This window comes from Trachemys scripta, chromosome 10 (assembly GCF_013100865.1).
Source record: "Trachemys scripta elegans isolate TJP31775 chromosome 10, CAS_Tse_1.0, whole genome shotgun sequence".
Lineage (NCBI taxonomy): Eukaryota > Metazoa > Chordata > Testudines > Emydidae > Trachemys > Trachemys scripta.
In genome coordinates, this window is record NC_048307.1 from 68,267,597 (window position 1) to 68,282,153 (window position 14,557).

General features: G+C 38.4%; 1 protein-coding gene across 5 annotated transcripts in view; it reads left to right on the plus strand.

The window, feature by feature from the left end:
• ADAMTSL3 (ADAMTS like 3) overlaps positions 1-14,557 on the plus strand; it is a 260,167-nt gene that overhangs the window by 171,957 nt on the left and 73,653 nt on the right. For all 5 annotated transcript variants that reach the window (XM_034783742.1, XM_034783741.1, XM_034783744.1 and 2 more), the window contains exons 9-10: positions 8,499-8,656; positions 12,432-12,543. In XM_034783742.1, the coding sequence (XP_034639633.1) occupies positions 8,499-8,656; positions 12,432-12,543 (270 nt within the window). The remainder of the gene's footprint in view (positions 1-8,498; positions 8,657-12,431; positions 12,544-14,557) is intronic.

Genomic DNA, 14,557 nt, shown 5'->3' on the forward strand with positions numbered 1-14,557 from the left:
CATGGCCTGTGTGAAATGAGTAATGTGGTCTCAGTCTAGTTCCCCATGGATTTATGTTACAAAACCTACCATTATTACAACTGGGATTAATAGATACCTCTCTTGGCAGTTTTAGCATAGAGGCTAAAGAATGACTGACCATGGAGTTTTGAGGGCTTGATCCTGCTAAAGGTGTTAAACATTCTTCCCTTGATTCATCAAAGCACTTATGCACATGCTTAACTCTTAAATGTATGAGCAGTGTCACAGAAATCAATCCCTAAATCTGCTGCTCAGTAAAATAAATAAATGAAAAAACAAAGTCTGAGCAAAGTTAAAGGATGCAAAGAAAATTAGTAAAGTAACCTACAAAAAGCCAATGCTGGAACAAAGCCAAAGGAGGCTCCATGTGGCTCCCGTGCCGGGTTTAATCCTGGGAAATGGGAAGCACCCTCTCCCGCAGTGGGCCAGTGGGTGCCAGAGATTCCCAGGAGGAGAAGCTACCTATTGTCCCTTGGTGAGTGTCTCCCTCACTTGCTATTGTGACTGTCCCTCTTTCACCACCGGCCTCAACAGGTTCCGCAAACAGTTGATGCAGGTGTGTGGTACTTCCTCTCTAGCTATTGGATGTGTAAAATTTGTGTGTCTTTCCCACCTTTCATCAACAGTTTGGTGCCTTTGTGAAGCATTTATTTCCAAATGTTTTCCAGTGGCTCTTGGTTACATTTGTGGTTATTACTTAGAATTCATTTCCTTACTAATGAGCAGTTTTTCCATATAGAACTTATCATTTAAATGGAAAGTGTGAACATCCTCATAGACAATGAAATAAACTTTTTAATCTGATATTTCAAACAATATTTTATTAGTGAAATTAAAATATTTTAGGGCTATTAGTCTGAATCGTGATGATAAAAAGGACTTTTATTGCTGTGAGAAGTGTAAACAGCGAGAGTGAAACATATTTTGCCTCCATGTATCCTACGTTTCTTCTAAGACAATGTCATCATGATTTTATTTAAAAGAACTTTGAATGACATTAGGTTTAAATTTGAAGCTGATAACATTAATGTAACCCCTGAGTGTAACATTGAAAGGTTCCATGAATGTATAAAATAAGCTATTCTTCCTCCCATACTAATTGTCTACAAAAGAGAAACTTCTATCAACATAAATGATATTGCTTTTAAAAAATGTTGCAAGAGCTATTTAAAGCAGTGGTCATGATTAGTTCATAGCAGAACTATTGTTCTCTGACTTTGTTTTAGCCTGTTTTAATTATTAGTACTTGTAGAAGGGAGATGATTGTTGCCTCAGCTTCAATGAATCCAGTGGAGCCAATGTTCCCCAGCTACGTTGCTATTTTTAGCACGCTAGCTCCAGTAGAGCTAGCCTGTGTCTGTCTACTCATGCTGAGAAACGCACGCCCAGCTGCAGACATACCCTTGGGGTAGAAAGCTTAAGAGAGGCTCCTTTTTTCCTCTTACCCTCTCCCCAACCAATCCCTCTGCAAATCTGGGAGGAGTCAGACACATTCATTTCACACTCCAAATTCATTTAACCTATAATCTTAAAAATGACAAAAGTGAAAAAAAGTGAGTGCTGGGCAGAAACAACAATTTTTCTCACTCTGTGGTCAAATCTTAACAGTAGAGACACATGGAAATGTACTACTGGACAATCTGCCTGACCCCCTCCTGTGACTGAAGTGTGTTGATGTTGTAAAGGTCATTTAATGACAGAGCCAAATGCTACTCTGTTATTCTCATGCAACTCCATTGACTTCAGTGAGAGTGTGTTGGCATAGTTATGGGCAGAATTTAGGAAGACTTATTTAAAATACCAGACACTGTTCTGGTTGTTAGAGGCTCTCTTGTTGGTTTGTTTTGGGGTAGATTCTCTCTCTTTCTCACAGTTTTATTGGCACCCATGTCGGAGTATCTGAGCACCTTCTATGTAACATCAATAGCAGTAGTCATGTTTCTAGTGGACTTCATAGAGTCTGGCATTTCTCCCGTGTAGGGGTACATTTTTGTGCAGAGAGGGGAGAGGAAAAGAATTGTGAGAGGTTTGGGAATAAAAGGGGGTTTTGAATTGTGATAGTCTTTCCACCATAAGTGGCTTTCTCAGAGAAGAAGGCTTTGCAGTATTTCATAAAGATGATCAGACTTTGTATTTCTCTGATCTCCTCTGGAAGATAGTTCCACAGCTGGGTCTCCTTGACAGAGAATGTTATGTCCCAGCTTTCACCTGTTTCATCCTGGTCTCTGTGATCTGCATTGTCCCAGAATAGCACAGCTGTCATGGTGATTCATAGATTTAAATTTGGTCTTTCATGTAGCAGGTAGCAGATTCCAAACAAAGAAGTGCTCCACAAAATTGGTTTTGTCAGTATTTAAGCATGCTGGAAAGATTCCACTTTTTTTGTGTATTTTGTGGACAGTTTAAGATGTATGATATATTATTAAGCAATCAGGAGGGGGCTCCATTACGCTAGTCTCTTTACTAACACATAAGAAATCCTAGTCCCTGTCCCTGGGAGCTTACAGTTCTCATAGTCTCGCTTTTTAATGCCTGCGTTTTGTGAATAATGCAACAGGCAACAGCATTGTCACTTTGTACCTAATTAGTTTATGAAACAAAGTGTTTTGTTTTGGAATAAATTATGGGTTTTCTAATACTTTTGATTCTAAAGCTTTTTAAATAACTAAGACAGAGTCCTCTGAAAATAATCCTCCTGCAGAAGAAACAGGAAAACCAGAAGCTAATATTTTTACAAGTGGCTAATGCTAGATAACTGAGTTCATGAACTTTGGGAGAGTGAGCTTAACTAGAAGAAACTGAAAGAAGCTGTATCTTTTTCCCCTTATGTGAATTTCTATTTTAGATGATGCTACTTGCATTAGTTGAGCTATTAAGTATTGAGCCATACAGACAAATACTTGTTTTTCTTCTTGGCTAGTATTAAAAGAAGTAGCATGCAGTTTATAATTGGAAAAGAATAACTGCTTTTATTCCAGGGTCTCATTTTCCCCTGTGTGAGAATAATCTATGCATGAATTTAACATGTCCTGCACATTCTTACGCTGGACATGGAATAGCTATCCCCTATGGATTCCCCCCCATTTAACCAACATATTCTCCCAATATCTACGCAGAAGATGGGAGATCACACAGGGCTTCCTCGTGAACGTCCCAAGCCACTGCAGAGTTGCTGAGCAGTACTGACTCCTGTGCTGCTGAGCCCTATGGACTGCAGCCTGCCTCTGGATCCATTTTTTCCAGGGGATCCCTCAACCACAAATTCCCCTCTGGAAAGAGAGGTTCTACATTGTGAAGGGGAAAACAGCACAAGATAATACAGCCCTGGGTCCTCAGCATAGCTGATAACCCTGAAGGCACCAAAACAGGTTAACTCAGCCTTGGCCTGTATAAACTTGGTCTGCTTTCCTCAGGGGTGTGTCAAGGAGAGAATCTGTAGGAGCCCAGCTGGGTTTCCTACCCCATCTGACTCGGTGAAGTTGGAACGCTCCGTTCCCCACCCCGAAAGGCTTCCACGGGTCAGGGCTGGGGAGCATGCTCTGGAGGTATAGCTTCTCACTTCTGCAGGAGCACAGGGCTCGGAGTTCTTTTGAGTTCTGGGTGAGCGTTTGGTGAACTCTTTTCCTACCATTCCCCGTGGGCCAGGCTGTGGACTCCTTTCTCAGCTAGCAGTTACTTACTGCATTTAAATCAGTGGGAGCACTTGGGTAGGTAATTGTTTTCCAATAGGAATAAGGGGTTCCCAATCCAGGTCTGTGTGGGTAGTAAATTTATATATATATACATACAGCTCTCTAGATGTGAGTGGTAAAAGTAGGGTTAGTCTAAATATTTTTTTTTCAGAGAACCATTTGCTGAAGCCCCCTGGAAGGTTATTTGTAGATATTTCCAGATGCGTAGATGGTAGCCTGCACAAAAGAAAAAAAAATCCTCAGTGTCTTACCTATGTATTTTCAAAAGTAACTTTATAATGTTGCATGTCAGTTGTTTGATTTTACTCGGTATGGGACGCTTAAGATGACAGGCAGTGGCTTAGGCTGAGTGAGAATATATTGCAGCAAAGGTTATCTGTTGTGCTGTGGAACAGTTCTTCATCTCACTCGGTTACACATTTCCTTGGAAAATCTGAGTAGCTGGTTCTAAGTTCAGCAGAGATCTCTCCCTGAAATACAGACTGTCTCTGCACAGCTGTATCTTACAAATTGTTAAACACATTGAATTCCTCCCTGGTGTAGCTCTGTAGACTTTAATTACGCTTGCTGGCATTGCACCAAGGATGAATTTGACCCACTGTATTTTCAGATTGTCAGTTCTTAGCCAGTATTCGCAGTTTGACCTTTTTTGTAAATTTTGTTTAATTACTTTATTAAGAAAAGCTTAGAGATTGGAAATGTTAACATCTCGATTTGGCTCAGCTCCCGGGATGGATTAACCTTCAAGTGTCTCGCTCCCTTCTCTGATACTCAGGTGTCTTTTTTCATGCTCTTATAGGGCCAAATTCTGAGAGGTGCTAAACACCTGCAGTTCCCATTGACTAGATCTGGAATTGCAAGTGCTCAGCAATTTCTCTTAATGAATTTCTCTATTGTAGCCATGTACTCAGTTCCTGTAAAATAAAAAAGTCACTGCTGCCCATAAATCATTTTTTGTCTTTTTCTTAGCAGAAGTGAACCTCAAAATGTACCAGTCTCTCTGAAGCCTGTGGCACACAGTGTTTTCACAAAATTATAGGAAAAATATTCAAATAAAAATAATAGAAGGGAAAAGACATGAGAGAGAAACTAAAATAAGAGTTAAAGTACTATAAAATATTTGTTGCTCTCTCTGATCTGTTCCTGGTTGCAATTGCTTAGAAAATGGGGCATTTTAATTTCTGATTCTTTTGAGAGCCATCAAAAAAGTAATTATATTCGACTTCATGCTACATTTCCAACCCATGACCATGCTGGAATTATTTTTTGGAGGAGTTTCTTTTACTGAAATTTCTATCAAAGTATGTACAGGATCCCCTCACTGTTCTATCCATTAGAAGAGTAGAAGACAATCTTTAGAAAGCATTTGGTGGGCACTAGTTAGATTAATACAGATTTTACACAGTTTTACACCTGTAATTGTTCAAGGAAATGACTGCTTCTTCTAAAGTGACAACTGTATGTCTCCTTTTTTGGTTAGGGATACAACAAGCTACTTTTGTGTCTAAAAAGAGATTAGAAAATGACAGAGGCTGCTTCAGGAATGCATCTCTTACACGAAAAGGAGTGTCCAATAGCCATTTTCCTTACTTTTATTTATGATCTAGGTAATTCTCTAGTGTTAACAGTCCAAGAGCATCACTGCCACAGAAATTAAGTTGAAATTTACAGCTAGCCTATTAGTCAACTCCTAGCTTGGTTTTAGAAGTTTGGCTTCTGCAGGAAATTCCTCTGAGACAGTGTTGGGTCACATGATCTGGGTAAGTATGAGCAAAATAGTAACTCTTTTTAAATAATTTGAGTATAATAAGTACCGTAATGAAAAGTTTTATTGTATGATACAGTATAGAATTTATTGCACCAAATGACTACACTTTCCTGCCTTGTGCCTAGATAGCCATCAAAATTCCACAATCTGTAAAATTGTCAGTATTTTAGACTAACCTTTTAAAATCTAATTTAATATAACCCTGTATTTTAAGGCAAGTTTAGCATAATTTCAGTTTTCCTTGCTCCTGTACAGTCTCTGAGAGTAATTTAACACCCTTGGATCTTATTTCAGTAATGGGATTAGGAATTAAGGGCCTGCTCCTGCTCCTTTTGAAGTAAATGGCAAAACTCAAACCACTTCAATGGGAGCAGGATTCAGACCCTATCTATATCCATATTGAAGAAAACAAACCAAAATGCTTGGATCTGGTAATATTTTAAAGTGCCTTAACAGGTTACCTTTAATCCCTCTTGAACATAGGTATGTATTTTGTAAAGTCTCCTTCTTATTATCCATCACTTTTTTTTTGCCATTTTTGTATGACTTGTGGGAATCAGTCATGCCATAGGCAGTCTCTGATTTAAAAAAACCTCCTTACACAGTTCTATGTACTTCATGTACTAACCTAGACACCACTGCATTCCAGGTCATTCTAAAACAGAATTTGAAAATGGCTATGAATCATAGGGTTTTTTTTTAACTAGGTAAATTAAGGAGTAGGTTAATTTCTCCACACTCATTTCCTTTTGGGATTTATTCAGGATTTTAATCCAAGGCTCCAGATTGGGAAGGGTTAGTGTATTTACTGTGCCATATAAACTTCATCTCTTCTTGAAGGGTATAGGCTCTTGTCACCAAGAGACCTTTTAAAATATTATTTTAAAGGGTTAATTTTTATCATATAAAATATATCTGCTAACCCCCAAAGTAAACATAGAATTTAACATCTATTTTAAATTAAGGCTTGAAGTTTTGTTTGCATGTCCACCAAGTCCCCAAAAGGGCAGATTCTATTATCTCATTAAGACTTAGAATGGCTCAAAAAGCTATTTAAATTATGTCAATTCTTTTTAAAGAAATCTAACAAATTAATTATATCCCTTAAGCAAATATTTTTATTTTACTTTTAATAGCTGCATATAGTCAGCCTACCTGTGATCTGGGCAGTCCAATAACTAATAACCAGTGCTGCCTAGATGCAGTGAGCCAAATTCTTCCCTGTTCTAACTCCAGTCTTTCAGTGGACCAGTGATGAATTTGGCCCACTGTACCTTATCCAGATTTTTGCAAATGCCTTCTTCCTAGATATTTTGTAAGACTCTATCTTGGGCTTCTAATAGCACCTTCACAAGGCATTATGGGAGACACTTCACAGAATCCAGACAGTGTCAGAGATTATAAAGCCAGTTCCTCAGCTACACTGACCCATAGTCCCTTTGCTGCTGATACTCTTAATTATTCAGTTGGTTGATAAACCAATTCATGAGTGCTGAGGAGTGAATTATATAAATTCAGTTACTCCTCATTAAACAATTGCCTTTTCTTTTCCCTTAAACATTTAGCATCCACCAATTTGCTCTTTCCTATGACTACTTCTTTTACTCTGTCATAACTGGACTGAAAAGACGCTTTTGTCAGGACCCTTCTAGCCTGGTTAAGGGCCTACTTTCACCAGTAAACTTAGGTCACTAAAGAAAAGAAACAGGCACTCCATCAAATGTACAAATACGTGACAAAAATGTGGTTTACAAACGTTAATTGTACTATGCATATTTCTTGAAAAAACACAAATTTCTATGTTGCAAAATAATTGCTTTATCCTTTAAAATGTTGGGAGTGAAGGAGAGAAGTTGGCACTTTGGACAGAGAAAAATGAGAGGTGATTAATCCAAAGTCATTTAAAAAAAGATAGTAGGGAGAAATGACTGAGATCCCTTAATTCCTCCAGTCTGATCTCTTGGGGCTTGTCTAAACACAAAAGTTGTACTGCTTTAACTGTAATGTTATATCTAAGGCAGTACAACTTCCCCATTTGTGGACATAGTTATAAAGGTATAAATGTTCTTACATTGATATAGCTATTCCTGTATGGGAAGAGGAATAAACTTTACTGATATAAGGCACCTTAAACTAGTATAACTGCATCAATGCTAGGGGTTGTTCTGGTATAACTATTTCATTACAAATCACTCCCATAACCGACACAGTTATGCAGTACAAAATCTGTGCGTAGACCATGCCTTACTCCGAAACACCCCTTCAATAAGACTGTAACCAACCCCTCATTCCAACGCATGCATTCAATATTGCCTTTCAGCACAGGGCACATACCATGTTATGGAGTGCCCAGAGGTTTTCCTTCCTTAATATCGTCTTCATTCAGTTTCGGACAACATAGGGCAGTCGATATGTGGGAGGTTATCCCATACTAAGTTTTTTCTATCTTTTGGAAATTGTAGCCTACTCTGTTTCTAAGGAATGCAAAATAGCAATGGAAAGGTTTTCATCATCACCTATTCCAAGAATATGACATCCCTACTCACCTAACTCTTTGTTAACATAGTAAATATTCAGAATTACGTTATGGCTTCTAGATGCTTAGAAGGATAAAGATATTGAGGTGGTTGTCCATTGATAGTGGGAACTTCAAGAAATAAATGCGTGTATCAACACCTGCAGTTTGTCATACTGAATCTATTGCTTGATACATAATATTGAGGCAATTGATTTGGGTTAAATGGTATTAGCAGTACTTCTCTTTATATCCCATGTAAAAGAGTGGTGTGATCAGGCAGATAGTTATTGTGTCCAAAGAATGCTGAGCGAACTACTTCATGAATGTATATATCATCCTACAATACAAAAGCTGAAGTGTTCTCTGCTCATGCAGTTTTCCTATGCACAAACCCTGCTACTTCTTGCAAGTCATGATTTGTTCAAATTGCTTTCTGACTTACTTGAAAATAAAAAATATACTCTGTTTGACTAATTAAATTATATGTTTTCTTTGTTAGTTATTGAGTCAAAGACACTACAAGGAGACCAGGGAGAACACAGCTTTAATGTCCCTGGAATATTTGTCATAGAAAACACAACTGTTGAATTTCAGAAGAGTTCAGATAGAGAAACTATAAAGATTCAAGGACCTCTGGGAGCAGATTTCATTATCAAGGTAGGATATGTGTTTAGGCATGCTGTAAGCTGTGTCTGCCAATATATTTGAAGTATACTGGAATTTAAAGTAAAGGAGAGTGAACATGTTATACTTAAGTGTATGAAACTGTGCCATAGTTACAAGGCAATTTGTATATTCCCTTGTTCTTTATATGTATGTTCTAATGGACCACTGCATATACCACTGAACTATGGCCTTGATACATCAGTCAGATCCATATGGGCACACTCTTGTACTCATTTCCATTGACTTCAGTGGAGGTTTGCGTAAGTGCAGCAGTCTGTGTGCACAAACCTGATTGGATTACAGAGTCAGAACCTTATCAGCTTTGAATAAGCCACTGAGAATCATGAAGGATTTTACACAGTTTTCACACAAGGAAAGATGCAACCAATTTCTTCCAGTCATTATAGGAACCTTGTCCATTTCTAAGGCTCTTCACCATTATTTACAATGGTATAAGCTGCTGTAAACTCTTGTTCTGGCATTCACTTTGGTGGTAAATTTAGTGCTCTATCTTAAAAGTAGATATATGTGTATTAAAAGGGGGGATTGAATGGTGCAACAGATATCAGAAAGGCAAGATTGAGATGAACTGGAAGAGGCAGGCTAGTTGGCGCTAATCTTTTTAGCTTTCTAGGACCTGCTTATCTCACAAGTGAAGGGAAGAGAAGGGAGCACACATCTTAGTTTTTGTTTTAAATGTAAAAGTTTGAATAAACTTGAATTATCAAAGTGAAATTCACTTGAAACTGGTGAAATTCACATGATTTCATTTCAAAGCCATGTTACAGCCCTGGAACGGTTGTAACTCTTAACAAAACCTCCAGTGATCCTGATATGAGTTTCAAGTTAATAAAGAAACCCCAGGATAGGTGAGTTTCCCCTCCCCAAAATAATATGAAACAATCCTAGTCTCATTCTCTTAAGAGACTGAATTTTGTGTCTGAAGATTCCCAGGATCATCAGATTTACAAGTTCAGGTAGGTGCAAATCAGGAGATTAAAGACTACATTTTTAGGAGTGTGGGCAAGGTTTTTCCTACAGGAACTAAGTGTGTAAAGAACATTCTATGTGCATTTGTGCACTGGGTGAAAGCATGCCTTATTGTAAATATTGGTTCAATCAGGGGAATATGAAGATGGTGATAAATGTACATGCATATTTGCGCACACATTATTTGTACATTTTTATTTGGTATGCTCAAACACATGAGTCTGTATTTTTAGTCATGGACTCTGATTTTAATTGCCCGTTTTGAAAATGGAAGTTATTAGCATTTCTAAACATTTCCTCTCTATAGCGGTTTGAGCTCTATGCTTGTCTAGGTTGAGTTAATTGCAAGGTAAATTATCCTAATTATTAATGGTATGCGGTGGTGTTGTAGCCATGTTTATCCCAGGATATTAGCGAGACAAGGTGGGTGAAGTTAATAAAAGATATTACCTCACTTACCTTGTCTCCCTAATTATTAAAACATTCCAAATTTAAGATACACTGTAAAAAAATTTTTTTTCCTGAATTGTTTTCTTTCACTACACCCTCAAATAATTTCTGTATAAGTTGCCATTGGTTAATTGGTTCCTGAAAATTTTCTCTCCCCTTTTGGGTAATATATATAAGGAATGAAATGCCTTTCTGAGTTTAAAATAATGTTTTATTTGAAGAAGATGCCAAAAGTTATATGTGCATAACACGTAACTCCCAGGGGGGAAGCAAAATTACTAAGCTTTAATACAGTTCATTTATGGCTTCCAATTATTTTTATTGTTATTACTATGTTTTTTTTACGCACTAATCACAATGGCATATGCACCTCTTAAAAAAAACCAAACAGTTTATATTAAACTATCCACTAACATAAAAATTATAAGATTTTCCCCAGGAACCATCCATAATCAAACAAATGTCTAATCTGAAAGATGTGCCTTCTCCCAGGCTCTGAAGATTTTTCAACTCTGTCTTTGGTGGATCATGCAAGGGAAGTCAGGGACCCTGCACTGAAATTTCCCGGCCTCCATCCTTGACAGCAGAAAGAAATTGTGATTTTTTTTTTAAAGCTACTTTTCAAATAAGAGTGTTGCTAACATGGGTATAGATAATTTAGCTCTCACCATTGGTGACAAAGCCTGACTCCTATTAGCTTGACACTTTCATCTCTTTGTGAAGATTCTGAGGCTATTATTCCTGTGTGCATATGGGCCCAGATAGGACTCAGCATTCTGATCTTTCTAATGCAGCCTCAGAAAAGCATTTGGTAGCTAAAGTGAATGACTGGAGCCTGTCATGTTTTAATTTATAAATAATGTCTTACATTTATAGGCCACACTTCATCCCCAAGATACCAAAGTACAGTGCAAATTATATATAGAAGTCCTTTCACCTCCTTTAGGGTAGAAAGTGGAAGCTGTTTTACAGCATGCAGCAACACAACAACAGAATTTAGGAGGCAAAGAGAAGTAGAAATTCTGTCCAATTAAAGCTGCTGAGGTAATTTAGATGGGCAGAATATAACTAGCCAAACTGAAATTTGGCCAGACTCTTGGGCTAACAGTCTTACTGTAGCGAAAAGCACCATGGGAACATTACTGACCCAACCAACCAGGATCTCTGTTTTACATTTCATCCAAAGGATAGTGTTACAATGCTCCCTGGCAAAATAATGTAGCATTGGTTCAGTGTTAAATCAAAGGGAAGATTACCACCTCCTGAATCAACAGCCTCACTTTCGGCAGCACCCTAGGTTTCTTTTCGGGTATGTTTACATTGAAATAAAAACCCCGATACCAATTCTCACAGTGTGGGTCAGCTGATTTGAGCTTGCAGAGTGTGGCCTAAAAATTGCAGTGTAGATGTGCGGGCTCCCACCTTGTGCAGTTTTATAGCCCCGCAGTCTGAGCCCTGCAAGCCCAAGTCAGCTGACGCAGGACACCCACAGCCATGCCGTGGGTCTTTTATCAAGCACAGATGTACCCTTTGGAATTGCCCATCCAAGTACTGATCATACCTGGTTATTAGTTATTGATCTGCCCAGGTCACAGGCTGACAATATGCAGCTATTAAACGTGCACAAAAATATCAATAATTTGCCTGTACCCAAGGGAAGGTACTCTTCATTTTTTCCATTGAAAACAAATGATCTTACAAGGTAGTATCTTTTATGGGACCAACTTCTGTTCATGAAAGAGACAGGGTTTCAAGCACCACAGAACTCTTCTTCAGGTCTCTCTCATATATCCTGGGACCAATAAGGCTACAACACCACCACAGCCAAATGATCCTATGTCATAACTCCACTTTGATGCAGGCCATTGGTTTTGCATGGCATAGAAATACACTAATGCACAATATTTTACACCTCAGATATTGTGTGCACATCCAATTTGATCCATGTCTTATCTGAACGTGAATCTGTATGCCCTGTACTCCGTTCAAGTTCTAGACCCATATATTCCCTATGGAATTTTGAAAATTTAGCCTATAGTATTATAAAGCAGCAGGGCACTTCCAGGAGCTTTGCCAGCAAGGGAAGAAAAATCACCAGAGGGGCTTCTCAGCACTGTTACATAATTACAGGAGAATAATTTGAAAAAGGCAACATACAAATGTTTTATTATTAGAAACTTCTGTTTGTATTGCTCCAGATTTCTGTGTGGTTTTCTGCCTATTGCCATATAGCTCTCTGCATTATGATTACATATGAGTTATGTTGTGAAATGTCATGAATATTGGCATACAGTATACAAATGCATTGTAATGGAAATCTCTTTAGACCAGGTATACTGCCCCAAAAGACAGTGTGGTTCAATTCTTTTTCTATCAACCCATCAGTCATCAATGGCGACAGACAGAGTTCTTCCCGTGTACTGTAACATGTGGAGGAGGTAAGTAATGGCTGGGGCTCAGGAGTGTTTACAACTCTGGATTATAAATGGCTGATTTATAATTTTCATACAGGGTTGTTTTTGAAATCAATTAAATACGTTTATGCTGCTTTGCACGTTAGTGGTTGGTCAGCTAAATAAGTGACCGAGTACAAGGGTAATATCTGCAGTTAATAAAAACATATTAGTCATATTTTATTGTTTTACATACTATTGAATGTCAGTGTGTACATCTAATGAATTACCTTATGAGAAAGAGATCCAGAAAAATAAAGAGGGGAGAGTCCAAGTGATGTGGGGCTAGAAGTGAGAAAGAATGGATTGCAGTATGAAGATCACAGGAAGATGAACAAAGAGATCAAATGGGAAGACAGAGATTGAGAGAGAAGGGAGGAAGGAGGCATTTCTGGCTATAGATTTAAATGTTAGAGTGAGAATGTTAGAGCAGTGCTAATAGATAGGAAAGTCAATGGAGTGAAGAAAAGAGATGAGGTAGGTGAACAATGAGGCAAAAAATTGTAGACTTGGTACATGGTATTGGACCAAGTGAAGTGGCCAAAGAGAGGATTTTTGACAAACTAGCATACTCATCTTTGCAGAAATAGAGGTAAGTTCCTAAGCGCATGGGCAGTATTTTTGCTGTATCAAAAGTATGAAACTTGTGGATATGTGAAGTGTTTAGAAGGTGAAATTTCTAATATTTACCAACAGGAGACGTGTATGGAGAAAGGAAGTTGAGGGTCAAAGGTAACATCAGAGTTTCTAGTGGAGCCACCTGGAAAGACAGGAACATCATAGACAATAAAAAGCTGGGAAAGAGGAAAGAGTAGGGGATAGAAATGGATTGATGCAAAAAAAATGGCATAGTGTTTAAGATCCACTTTTAAAGCTTATTCACTTGACTACAATTTTATTTGCTTTGCCCCTGATTCTCCACTACAAGCAGATGAGGTAGACAGTAGTAGCTGCAGTGACCCCCGTAGGGCACTCTGAACCCCAGCTGGTTGGTCCTGGTAAAAGTCAGGGGGGCCTACTCCAACTTCCATTGCTGGTTTAAACTCTAGAGTTTATACAACCAGGGGATTAAGATAGTGCAGCTCAGTTCCACCATACCCCCCTTCTGCCTCAGCCCTGCACTTGTGATGTCCTATCTTCTCCTGATGCAGAGGTGGTGGATGGAGAAGCAGTTGGCATAGGAAATGATTATACCGCCTATACCTGCTTTACACCGGTGCAGATTCATCTGACACGGAAGTTCTCCAGGGGGAGTCTGATAATAATGCTCCTTTACTCATTCTCTTAGAGAACACACTAGTATTATTCATGTGGACTAAAAAAAGCAAAATAATCTAAATAATTACTCCACTATTGCAGGACCCGTTAAAATGCTGTTTTTCAAAGAATGGCTCATGTGTGTTTGCTTTTTAAAAAATAAGAGAGCCTTGTCAAGTGAAGAGTCTGGTTCTCTTCCCAGCTGTCTCAAACCAGTCACAACATCTCTTTGTGCCTCAGTTTCCCCACCATAAAAATGGAAATAATGTACACTCACGATTACTATTCCTAGGTCCCATGTCTCTAGCCGGAGTCATGGTGGGAAACTCCTCTATCTCTGAAGATTTTTGGCCCTCTGAGACATGACTCTCATTGGAAATGTGAATGGTAATCCTGTGGGATGGTATCATCCAAGAAGTAGAATTGCAAGCCTAAGTGTTTTTCCTTTATGTTCCTCACCGGGGAAGAAGTGTACAGTATAATAATTTTTATTGTGAGCATTGCAAACACTGGATAGCTCAATGGACACCTTCCCTTCTAGGTTGATGGCTCAAATCCAATCTAAGACAGTGTTGTCTTGAAAATTATTACCATCTGATGGCTGCTTATTCTCTTTGAAATTAGCTGGTAGCTTCAGTGCAATTCCTTGTGGATGGATGTCCATATTAGGAAATCACCATCTTTATCAACAAAGCTTGGTGTTCTTGTTGGCAGTCCTGAGAGAAAGGCCAGTAAATAAATG